The 13540-nt window shown below is 40.0% G+C and overlaps 1 protein-coding gene across 2 annotated transcripts in view; it reads right to left on the reverse strand.

Moving 5' to 3' along the window:
• Positions 1-4476: 4476 nt before the first annotated feature.
• LOC139471660 (ski oncogene-like) overlaps positions 4477-13540 on the reverse strand; it is a 47324-nt gene continuing 38260 nt past the window's right edge. For both annotated transcript variants that reach the window (XM_071254090.1, XM_071254089.1), the window contains one exon: positions 4477-12985. In XM_071254090.1, coding sequence (XP_071110191.1) covers positions 12674-12985 — 312 coding nt within the window. In that variant the 3' untranslated portion in view covers positions 4477-12673. The remainder of the gene's footprint in view (positions 12986-13540) is intronic.

Below are 13540 nucleotides of genomic sequence, written 5' to 3' on the forward strand. Positions count from 1 at the left end.
TGTTATCGTATCCCAATTGCGTGGATCGATGCTCATGATGTCAATCACTGGATTAACTGATCTAGACTCGATTATTAAAGACCGCCATCATATAGGTGGAATATTGCTGAGTTCGGCTTAAAACAACAAACAAATCTTACACAGGTGGTCTAGACGTTTTAGGCAATGCAATTCACTGTTCAGAGCTGCTAGAAACCTAAGATTGCTGGTTCGAATCCCGGTTCAGCATGATAATGTTTCTAGGTTTGTCAGCACCATACCCGTGCTGGTGGGTTTCACCAAAGTGGTAAACGTCTTAGACCCGCATCACTTCGGGCTTTCCCCACACTAAGCTAAGACCCTCTTGTAAGTAAATGGATGTTTTCATCAAAACTAATAATTTTTTCTTTGAATATTTGGCGTCAAAAGACTGATGAGGTTGTCACATGCTGTAATGGAATTTCTATTTTCGAGTACTTTTTCGATGGTGATGTTCATTTTTTGCGATGTTTGGATTGATGTTCAATTCTGAGGTTTAGTCATATTTAACCATACAAACGCAAGCTGTCATTTTTTCGGCTTATTTTGAGCTTTATCGCTCTGTTTTTAATAGTGTGGCAGGTGGGTGCAGCTACATTACTCTTTTCACATGAAATTAAGCTTTTTTACCCAACTGAGTACTCCAAAGCTTCAATTAGGGATTGTATCTCTGCATTTCCCTTAAACATTGAAAAACATTGTATAGATAATATTATCTTTAACAGAAATGTTTTGAGATTAAGATAATCATTTTTTATCATTCAGTTAAAAGTAATTCAATGGTTATTGCAAAATTAGCGACAGGGTCATATTTTAAATGTTGACACAGGGGAGATAACTCTATGTAGCGGTGTAACTAAAAAGTCATCCTGAAAATTTTATAATAAAAATGAAGCATCGAAATGGTTAACAGTGAAACTTATTTCTGTTCAACTCTATAGGGGAGATCACAACATTTCCAAGGTTGTGGTTTTGTCAAATATTAAATAAATATAGAAGCACCTCAGAGAATAATCTTTTGTGAAGGGTTCTCAGTTAAAATAAGTTCTGTTAGAATCTATAAAAGAGAACGCAAAAACATTTCTGAACAAGGTTAAATCCAAAGTTGTAAATTGAAACTGCAGTAAAGTACAATTATCCTTTTGGGTAACGTTCAGCACTTGCAATGAGGATGTCATATCTTATTTGGCCTACAAAATACATATTCATGAACTGTGATCATTAATTTCTCCTTCATAATATTTTGAGTTTCGTCTTGTGAATTGAAATGACCACATGATAGTAAGTACTTCACATATATTTCCACTATCCAAATCTGCATATCTAGAAGCCATAAATCAAGCAGATACTGGCCCATTTGATTGTTGTCTGCTGTAAAAGTCAAGAAGTTGTTTAGTTTGACACAAATTGTTATTTGAGGTATTTACTGTCTTCAGTTTCTCCAGATGCTTAGTGACATGCATGTCCAGCTCACATCTTCATGGCACGACGGACGTATCACATTGATCTTCAGACAGTGAACGTGACACAGAAACTGGTAAGACCTGTCTCTAATCCTTACATTGTCATTATCTACATCTGTGTCATCAGGGATAGTCATTAGTTGCTCAATGATGCGGCTTGGCATTTGATCACCATCAAACTAAACAATGGGTAGGTTCCATCTTCTAACTTCCAGCCAAGTCCTTCTGGTGCATATTGAACTGGAGTTTGTGTGTGAGCATTTCTCTACACACTCGATACAAGTTTGTCCATTTTGTTCTTTTGGATGGTGGATACCCAGAATCTGTCAAGTGGAGCAGAATTTGTTATTGGATCATACTGTTTCAAATAATACAGATGCACATGAACTTCTCAATTCCAGAAACGTTTTCTGATATCGTCTGTGACAACTCCAGACACTTAAACGTTGATTAGCAGGATGTCTGGACCATTTGCAAGGTCGACACTTTCCCTTTCTGATGAATACAGCTGTGTAGTTGCAACCTGTGAAAGTGTACAGATGGAAGTACTTGACACATCTTCGCCAACTACAAAAGCTACTGCATTGATGTTGAGATAGCATCTTGTGTGGTTGCGGGTATTTCCTGTATCCATCCGACAGCCTCCGTGGTTTAGTGGAAGAGCATCCGCCCGGAGAGCGGAAGGTCCAAGGTTCAATCCCCAGTCGCGTCATAGCAAAAGACGTTAAAAGATGGTACTTGTTGTTACCCTGCCTGGCACTTGACATTAAGGGGCTAAAACACGGACTGGTGTCTGAGTGGAGTATTCATGTTAAACTTGTGGCATGGTATCTCAGTGGGCTAGCACTATAAATTGGCATCAGTCCGGACTAGTACAAGCAGCCACACTCACACACATGCATGCACGTCGGTATGTAAGTGCAATAATCTTGGGTGTGACGTTAAACCCCATTTCACCTCACCTCACCTCACCTCACCTCACCACACCACCTGTATCCTTCCACATGTCTGCCTTTCGGTCGATGAAGCAGCAAAACTGGCATGTCGCTGTATGATTGCTGAATAGGAGGTATTATATGGCTAATTCCTGCCACAAACCAGTGGATGTAGGAGCTCATCTCCATCATCTGATTCCAAGTCTTTGAGACAGTCTCCGTAGTCTAATGGATAGAACTTCTGTCCGGCCAGCGGAAGGTCATGGGTTCAATACCCAGCAGCGTCATACCAACACATGTTGAAAGATGGTACCCTGTCTGGCATGTGGCATCAAGTGGCTAAAACACGGAGTGGTTGGCTCGGATTCAGTATACTGTGTCTGAGTGGAGTAGGGGGCACGGTTTGCCCTGTCGTCTAAGGCGCCGCAATTCGCTGTGCAGAGTTGCGTCCCTTGGGCAAGCCAGAAACCTATGATTGTGGGTTCGAATCCCAGTTCGCCCCGATTATGTTTCTAGGTTTGTCAGCACCATACCCGTGCTCGTGGGTTTCACCGAAGTGGTAAATGTCTGAGACCTGCATCACATCGGGCTTTCCTCCTACATTAAGCGTTAAACCAAACTCACTCACTCACTCACTGAGTGGAGTATTCATGTTAAACTGTGGCATGGTATTTCAGTGGGCTAGCTCTATAAAAATCGCCATTAGTCCTGACTAAAAACAAAAACAATTTCACCTCACCTCGCCAAATCTTTCATTGTTGCAACAACATCCTGTTGCTAGGAGACTTCACCAGCCTTAATTAAGGTCAGGGAATGGTTTTTTTCTGGTATATTTGTGTCCTCAATTGGGTGCGACATTAAGTTTAAACTCACTCTTCAAATGGGGTACGGGCAACCTGTCATTGCCTTTCGATATATAAAGGCTATCATTAGCCTAATTCATGATTTGGAAGTGGATGAGGGATCATGGACATTCTAGCCTCTGGGATGTAGGTTCCTCTTGGGTTGTAGATCAGCAGATACAACTCAATCAACTCTGAGAAGAAATGGCCTTGTTCGAAGTTGTCCAATGATTAAGACTCGCCATAAAGACATTCGTCCATCTTCCTGACGGACTCATAGTCTGTTCTGTCATTGTTCCCAAGGTGCCACTGTTGGACACTGGTGAAACATGGCACACCTGTTCAATATGCACCAGGACATGGCTGTGGACACTGGTGAAACATGGCACACCTGTTCAATATGCACCAGAAGGACATGGCTGTGGATACTGGTGAAACATGGCACGCCTGTTCAATATGCACCAGGACATGGCTGTGGACACCGGTGAAACATGGCACGCCTGTTCAATATGCACCAGAAGGACATGGCTGTGGACACCGGTGAAACATGGCACGCCTGTTCAATATGCACCAGAAGGACATGGCTGGAAATTCGTTGATAGAAACTACCAATTGCTGAGTTAGATGGTGATCAAATGCCAAGCCGCATCACTGAGCAACTGACGACCAACCCTGATGATTCAGATGTAGATATTGCTGATGTGAGCATCAATGACAGTTCGGACAGTGAAAGTGACACTGACACGCATGTAGAAGATCAATGTGGTATGTTTGTTGTGCCTTGACGATGTGAGCTGGACATGCATGTCACTTAGCATCTGGAGAAACTGACGACTGTAAATAGCTTGAATAGCAATTTGTGTCATACTAAACAAGATCATGGCTTTTACAGATGGCAGCTGTTTGATTTATAGCTTCCAGATATGCAGATTTGGATAGTGGAAATATATGTGAAGTACTTCCAATCATGTGGTCATTTCAGTTCACAAGAGGAAACTAAAAATATTATGAAGGAGAAATTAATGATCATAGTTAATGAATTTGAAGGCCAAATAGGATATGACATCCTTATTGCAAGTGCTCTAAGTTACTTAAATGGATAATTATTGTAAATTGAAGCTGCAGTAAAATACCACATTGTTCAGCTATGACAAACATCCTCAATGCAGCTGATTCGGAAGACGATCTCAACAAAGAACAACAGAAATCACATTTTATCATATAGCACTTATTTAATCTTTAAGCAAGTACAGACACAAAGGAACAAGTAAGTAGAATCTGAAACAGTTTTGAGAGTAACCCTACTTGAAATAACAGTGCTTCTGACAAGCATATCTCACAAGACAGGCCTACATATGGAAGGTTGGCAATACACAGCTAAATCTCCCCAACATTGTCGTAAACCATCTCTCTGTAATCTGCATCACCAACTATCGTAGTGACTCTGCATTTCAGGATTAAAACAAAACACGCCTAGGAAATGTTGTAGTGGGCTGAAGTGGGACACTTATCACAGAAATTTTGTTTTTCATCTCCTAAATGTACATTTTTGGGGTAAATGGTAAGAAACAACAGCAAGCTTTTTAAAATTGCATTCTTGAGCAAACATGCATGTAAGGGGTGGTCTCCAGTAATATACTTGAAAGCTAACCTTTGACTTTTTAAAAGCTCTTTTGTAAGGCTAGCTGAAGAAAACCTTAAAGGCGACGAGATTTTACATGTCTGCATAAATCGACCCTAGTATGGCACTCTGAATATAGCCGCTTGAAATTTTATTCAAACTGCTTTCAAATAAATTATGTCACTCTTTGGAAATAAGTTATTGCCAAGAAGAAATTCTCAAATAATGGACTGACAAAACATTATTCCATGTAACTAAACTGGTGTTTGAAAGCAACAAGCAGCCAGGAAACAAAACTCACGCTTAGCTCAGCAGGGAAGGAATTGCAGGGTTTATGTTGTACCGATCTCCAGAAGACAAATCACAGGTTGTAAACATAATGTAGTTTTCCAGCATTCTAATCTATGACTTTTATAAAACAGGGGATGATCTCAAAAACTACCAACTTGACCATGGAACACATCAACTGTACATTTGAACTCAACATTCACCATCGGGTTCAAATACAGCTGATGGTGTTTTTGAGATGACCCCCCAGATGAGCAAAATCCTAGTTTTGCACATATCCTTAAGCCATTGTTTGACACCGGTTGGCCATTATATGGCTCTCCATCAGTAGACCACTCGAGTGATGTCATCCTATACACAAGCCTGTGTACCAGCGACCTGCCATGTTGTTCAGGGACTCTTATGTACATAAATACCCCAGTGCTGTAGACTTGGCACTCACCTAAAAACTTTCACCAACAATTTCCAATTTCATTTCCCACTTTCATTAACGATACTTATGTCCAAAACTTACAATTTGAATATTAGTTTCAGCAAGTGCTACAGCAGTGGGTGGTTGGTCTGGTCTAGGACCTTTGCAATATACCTTATTGGCATATGAATGCTCTCAACAGTTGTAAAGACAGCTTTAAACTATACCAGCGACACAAAATACCTTGATTTAAATCTTTGAAAAAGAAAGTTTGATGTTTGGGGCTTTGATTGATAACCTTGACATTGCATGATGAAGTAACTTGCTACAACACTGACACTGATGTTTTGTGCAAGATTTGATATTTGAGACATTCCTCGTTCTTCTCTAGCTCTGAGAAACAAAATTATCTCAATGTAAAATGTTGCATAACTACATAGTTTTGGACTCTCAGAGCCAAAATGTTCCTCCTAAGATTAAAATATTTTATCTCCCAAATTGCTCTGCAGAGCATGTTTCTTGCTTTTAAAGCATACCAATACGTACATTGCTGTAATTCCTCTTCCGGCTCATTACAAAGAAACAATACGATGATACTCGTCACAATATCAAACAAAGTTCACAAATATTAATGTGGCACAAAACATTTCACTTAATATTTTGAAAAAATAAATAAATAGACTGATGTCAACGTCAATTGTAGTCTTTTCTCATTCTCCCTGCAAGAGCTTGGAGGAAATGAAGCGATGATCAGTAAAGTTCTTAACAATATTCACATTTAAGAAATAGTTCAACAAAATCAAATAAGACACAGACAGACAGAATGACAGTCAGCTGTTCATCAATCTATGAACACTTCCTGAACACTTCCAGGCAGTAGGCTGCAGAGGATAAGAAATAACATTGCATGGCAATCAGCCATTCCTTCCATCCATCTGATCACCATAAATGATAGTAAAAGAGTCACATTCAGTTCATTTGTGTTCAAGTTTGTTAAAAGATTGTTGAAGACAGTCACTTGACAATAACAAAGTGCTTACATTGAAATGCCCAACAAGAATGTTCATTCTAGTGCTGTTTGCGTCTGCCTATGAACAGTGAACAGGTTTCCATGCTATGTCCTTGTCTGTTCACACAATGTGAACACAATGTGAACATGCCACAGAAGAAGACGACGGTCCACAAGGAACAGCTCACATGTTCATCACAAACCTAGCTGTGAGTTCAGGATGAACAGACGCCTGTTTGACTAATCCTGTACACTACACTATTATACCTCACAGTATACATCGGTGAACATGATAACAACAGCCTTCAAATGTACAGAGAAAAATACATAAGATGCTCAGGACCGTTTGAGGTGTTCAATTGACTGCAGTTCATGGCCACAGTAAGGTGGTCACAGACAGCAGTTCATGGCCACAGTAAGGTGGTCACAGACAGCAGTTCATGGCCACAGTTAGGTGGTCACAGACAGCAGTTCATGGCCACAGTAAGGCGGTCACAGACTGCAGTTCATGGCCACAGTAAGGTGGTCACAGACAACAGTTCATGGCCACAGTATGGTGGTCACAGACAGCAGTTCATGGCCACAGTAAGGTGGTCACAGACAGCCGTTCATGGCCACAGTAAGGTGGTCACAGACAGCAGTTCATGGCCACAGTAAGGTGGTCACAGACAGCCGTTCATGGCCACAGTAAGGTGGTCACAGACAGCAGTTCATGGCCACAGTAAGGTGGTCACAGACAGCAGTTCATGGCCACAGTAAGGTGGTCACAGACAGCAGTTCATGGCCACAGTAAGATGGTCACAGACAGCAGTTCATGGCCACAGTAAGGTGGTCACAGACAGCAGTTCATGGCCACAGTAAGGTGGTCACAGACAGCAGTTCATGGCCACAGTAAGATGGTCACAGACAGCAGTTCATGGCCACAGTAAGGTGGTCACAGACAGCCGTTCATGGCCACAGTAAGGTGGTCACAGACAGCAGTTCATGGCCACAGTAAGGTGGTGACAGACAGCCGTTCATGGCCACAGTAAGGTGGTCACAGACAGTAGTTCATGGCCACAGTAAGGTGGTCACAGACAGCAGTTCATGGCCACAGACTGCAGTTGAAGAAACATATGGCACACTAATAAAACATGGCTTGACTATGTCTGTACAGTACTGTACAAGGGTCACAGGGTTCATCCTGCGTTCTCTAGTGACTGTTCACATGTACACTGTTTACAAGTAGTTCGTGTGTACAGTTTCACAAGCAACTGATGACAAGTGACTGTCACTTGTACAGTATTCAGCAATGGTACACATATGCACTGTACACAGATTACTTTAGAAGCAAAGTGCATGCTTTTCTTATTTACAGCCTGCATAGCATGTTATGTTACAATTGTCAACATTTCGCCATAATACGTCTAAACCATCTCCTGTTGTCTATCTCGGTGGGTCCCAAAATTCCCCTAGTCACCCCATAAGATATATTTTCTCAAAATAAAATATTTACACTTGGGGCAGTTAAAGATAATTATGTTAATAATTCGTGAATTAGTCACGTTGACCTGACCTCAACTAATGGGCATGCTATACATTTTCATACAAACTGACATGAATATTCATTAGTTTCATTCTAGTCACATCATACCTTCTCAAATTACAAGAACATTTATGGTTTTATAAACTACAATTGTCACAGTTGGTCAGAACTTTTCATTTCATCACAAAGTTAGTTGGACTGGTGTTGTTTGGAAAGCTGGTATGATGTTGACAACAATGATAGATCTCCGACAATAGAAGCACACAACCTAGAACAATTATTGTGCGAAGAAGGGAAGTACAGCTGAACCATCATAGGAACAATCACATGAGACAATTATACAGCTCAGACGATGGACATGAAATTCTGGCCACTGCTGCCACAATGACGTATGAGGGTTGAATGCATTAACTGTGTGCTATACATTGGGATTGAACAATGAGGTGATTGAAGATTTCCAGTTGGTTATTTCACCCAAGTCAACACATTGGAAACAGGTATTTTATAGAATAAAATAAATATGCAAACTGAGCCAAAAATAACCCTTCTTCAAACCGTCATCTTAAAATCCACATTGGTAATCTGTGCATTTTACGGCAACAAGGTTTGAAATGGTTTTTAGCCAACAATGAACGGAAACTGTGAACAATGAATGAATACCCGTGAAGCAGCTGTGGGGATGTAATTCCGAGGGATAGTACCAAAAGCATTTAACCAATGAAGCATTTCAATTCACTTCATTCACTTTCAGTACAGAAATACACAATTTCTTCTATGGTGTCTCCTTTTCAAGACATGAAAACCCATTAAAGGATTGGGTGGTCTTCTTTCAAAGGGGATGTATTGGTAGGCTGCTTTTTGTACTATCCATAAGATATGGTTGAAACCAAATGTGTTCAAGTTTGGGTACTGACCAGAGTATCATTGTCCGGGGGGTCGGGGATTTGGAGATATCAATGCAGTTTTCCATTTTTGAAACATATTAACAACTCCTTCATTCATGTGGCAATTGTATTATTTTCCAAAGAAATGGAGCAATCAACAAATATTTTTTCAGATACTGAAAAAGACTTCCCCCAAGAAGATAAACTGATCAGTTCCGAAATGCCCTATATTGTTAATGGAAGAGTTCATATTGCAGGAAAGGAACTCATTAAAGAAATTCATTCACTTTCGTTGATTCTGAATATAAAACCTGTCTACTCATATTGTAATGCTGTTTCTATTAAAAAAATAAAACCACACAATTACAAATGCTTAAAGATTGTAGAAAGGATTATCAATCTAAATTTCAAATATTTTGAAACATGATCACAACTTAAGCGTCAATTGTTGAACACACGAACATGCCCAGACAGAGAAACATTGTGAGAAAGCAGACCGACATAACACAACTAAGAATAAGTCTGGAAACTTGTACTAACCATACAATCTGTATTTCAGTCATGTAACTATTTCCCTCCTAACTTGAACAGACCACAGTCAGCACAAACAAAGCATTTCTTTGGTCAAGTTTGTTGGAGAAATGGCAATCATCCAATGAAACATAGAAGTCTTAGCCTACCTAATTAGCAGAACCTGAAACTTTCAACAAGCATAATAAAACTATTAAATCCTTATTTATGGATATTAATAAAAAATAATTTCCTCTTTTGTCTTTGGGCATATTAGCTAGCCATGCAAGATAATACTGCCACCATTTGTAGTTTGAGGTAAAACGGTTTTACTTTATCACAAAGAGAAAGAAATTGCACACTCTGCCTCCAAAGCCAATTATGTAACGTACTCATGTAACGTATTCATGCGAAAGCAAGAATAAACCTTAGAAAGGATCAAATAATATTTGGCTTTTGGTGTTTTGTGTTAAACTGATGTTCTACTTGATGATGCATGTAAAATTATTTGAATTTTGAAATAAACGAGTTCGAAGCTCTGGAGCTGCTATGTTGAATTTAAGTGATCTGTACAAGATATCACCAAGGGCTGTTATTGAACTAACAACAGTTTTTCACCTGATTCTGTAGAAGTACCCAGAATAGTGTGGAGGTACAATCATATTATTTTACTTCGTAACAAAGTCCAATTAAAGATGTATCATATTTATGTCATATTACAATAAATATTAATCCAAAACAAAATCATCCGTTCAAGGGTGTTCAGCAGGCAGCTGTGTAATGTTTTCTCAATGACAGCCCGAGTTGTTGCGGTGATTGACACACCCCAAATCCTGAACAATTACGGAACATGGATTCAAGGAACACAGACAAAAAGCCCCAAACACTTCTAAACATAGCCACCATTTCAAACTATGATATTTACAAGTGAAATAGACATCAATGTCACAGTAATCATTAAATTATGTGTACTTGGCAATCAATCATCGTCAAAACGATGCCCCACTACAGATTAACAGCAACTTAGCCGTCATAGATCTCGTGCTAAGAAAGTTTGGTTTCTTAAGAAAACTGCTATTCACAATATTTGAAAATGAGTTGTATGTGGTTATGTTCATGGAGTTAGATTTAAAAATCAATTGTCGATGAAAGTTCTGCTGCCGTCACTGAAGATTTATAAGATAAAATACATGCATTTCACAGTTGCATGACATTACAGTATTCTTTCTTCTGAGATCATAGAATTTTTCCCTTGCAAACACTTATTGATTTCTGTAAATTGTTCAAGATTTAGATTTACTCAAGTTATCTCCCATATATGATCCCGAAATATTAGGCTGTTTATTCCAGGATTAATTAAATCTTTTTCTCTTGTATATTGTGTAAGATTGGGATTAAGGTCCTAAAACACCTGGAAACAAATCCTGATTTAACAGTTAATGTGACATACAAATATTATGTCGAGTCATAGAGGGTCACTGGTCTCAGATAGTGACTGGCTGCCATCTTGAAATTTGATCACGGTTAATATCCAGCCTTTGGACTAATTACATAATTCATAACACATTGTCATGACATCCGACAGAAAGATATGGACAAAGAACCTACTGACTATCTTACTCCAACACAGCGCACTCCGTCGTCATCATGCTTACCATGGCAACCTAGACATTGTCAACACAGCGCACTCCGTCGTCGTCATGCTTACCATGGCAACCTAGACATTGTCAACACAGCGCACGCCGTCGTCGTCATGCTTACCATGGCAAACTAGACATTGTCAACACAGCTGCAAACATGTAAGACAACTGCAACTTTGTAAAGCTTCAAACTTACTAGCAGGTGCAGCTGTAACACTGATACAGCTTCAAAATTGTTTGATACAGCTGCAACAATGTTTGAATTGGTTGCACTTTTGCCGGACAGCTGTGACACGGTTTCATGCAACTATTCAGATGTAATATAGCACAACACAGCTGGTATAGGCTGTTTCAAACTGCTGCAACACTGTCCAGCTGACACAGCTTCATACAGCTGTAACTGTCCAGCTGACACAGCTACAACACTGTCCAGCTGACACAGCTTCATACAGCTGCAACAGTGTCCAGCTGACACAGCTTCATACAGCTGCAACTCTGTCCAGCTGACAGTGAAACAGCAACATCACTCATGCTCACTTTAACTGACACACAAGTTTCATTCATCTATAAGCATTTCTTCTGTAGGTTTTGTAGTTCTTCCTATAAGGTTTAGGTTGTGCTGTGTTGAAGTGAGAAAACCCCTATCACTAACTAGAACAAGACTTTTTCCACGGTAACCACAGAAGACAGAACAGATATAAAATAGCACTATTGTTGCCTTTGTGAACATCATAGCTCAAACATATATAGTCTAAGTAACGAAACTGGGAAGACGATCCACGCCCAACAGTGACGTAGAAAACGATACTTTTCTTAACATGCACACGAGACATTTTTGGGCGACATCGCCATGACTTAGTTGCCACGGCAACCTCGATACGTGGTCAGCAGTCCAGCCTGGTTGACAACCTTCCTCTGGTCCATTGCTCCGTTGTGTCGTCGAGTTGAGTGCAGCTTGCTAGTTTAATATCAACAGGAAGGGTGAGCCTAGCACAGCTAAGACCACAAGTTTTGATCAAAACATTACAATCAGGCTGTAGCACCATAAATAGACACAATTAAAATGAAAAAAAAAGTAATAACGTGCGACCCGTAAAATAAAAACTAAATCCATAAATTTACACAAGGTTTGCCATTTTTTTAAACCTACACCATCCAGCGCATTGTCAACATCCAAGGGGCATGTTAACATGACACAAAACTCTGTATAAATACCGAACACGCCACAATGACAGATGCAACAATAGGTGGGCTATTGGCCCTAACAACTCAGCATAAATTTCAGCACATCCCATCATCCCTCTGCACCATAATGGCAGAGTCCTGGCTTGGGGCACAGTCCAAGTTGGTTCAAAGGGATGAAAGGTTCCACAATAACAATCACAGCCTTCAAATATGGACAACATTTACACCTTACAGTGCTGAATCGTCGCCGCATAAACAGTCACAAGATTCAACGTACATGGCGCACTGAATCCTGTGTTTTATGCAAGTACACAGCGTCTCCGCCCCGACCTCTCCTCTAGTCAATCAATAACGTGTTCTCGCTCCTTCTTCGGAGGGAGACATTTCGGGTGCCGGAACGGCACAAAGTCCTGTTTCGCAATCCCTTCTGGAAGTTTTTCTGGGGAAAGTATTCTTGGGGCTGATTTACTGGTGGTTCCGTTGCACAGCGTGTATTTCGGTTTGCTCTGGAGAAGATCCGAGATGTTTATGCCCTTTCGTTTGAGTTCTTCTCGGAAAACTGCATTCTCCCGTTCCGCATCATGGTAAGCGCTCTCAAAGTGCTTAAGACGATTAGCCAGGTCACGGTTAAGCTGAATAAATTTCTCATGAACCTGAAAATATAAATTATAAATGTGTAAACTCATGTACCTCATTAATATTGTACATAATATACAACGTATATGATGATACAAACACAAATGACTTACTTTCACTTTGCTATTCAAGTCATCTATTATCCAAACCATACCAAACAAGCATGAAATACTCATATCCCCCGCCAGTATGACATGTCGGGTGTGTGCAATGCATTAGCTTCTGTGAACTATGTTCACTGGGCCTTTTTGTAAAGAAATTAAGTACGCTTTTCAAGATCTGCTCCGGAAACGAGGACTACTGACATTTTCAGTCTAAATCAAAGTCGTTGCCATGGAAACTCGATAAATAACTTTTTTTTAAATCCAAAACTATCCAAAGGCACTAGTTCACCACTAGACCTATCAATATGCCAAGTATGACGAAGAAATATGGTACGGTTTTCAAGATCTGCTCCGGAAACGAGGACTACTGCCATTTTCAGTCTAAATCAAAGTCATTGCCATGGAAACTCAAAAAATATTGTTTTTAAAAATCCAAAACTATCAAAAGGCACCAGTTCACCACTAGAC

This window comes from Haliotis cracherodii, unplaced genomic scaffold (assembly GCF_022045235.1).
Source record: "Haliotis cracherodii isolate W230 unplaced genomic scaffold, xgHalCrac1.p SCAF_23, whole genome shotgun sequence".
Classification (NCBI taxonomy): domain Eukaryota; kingdom Metazoa; phylum Mollusca; class Gastropoda; order Lepetellida; family Haliotidae; genus Haliotis; species Haliotis cracherodii.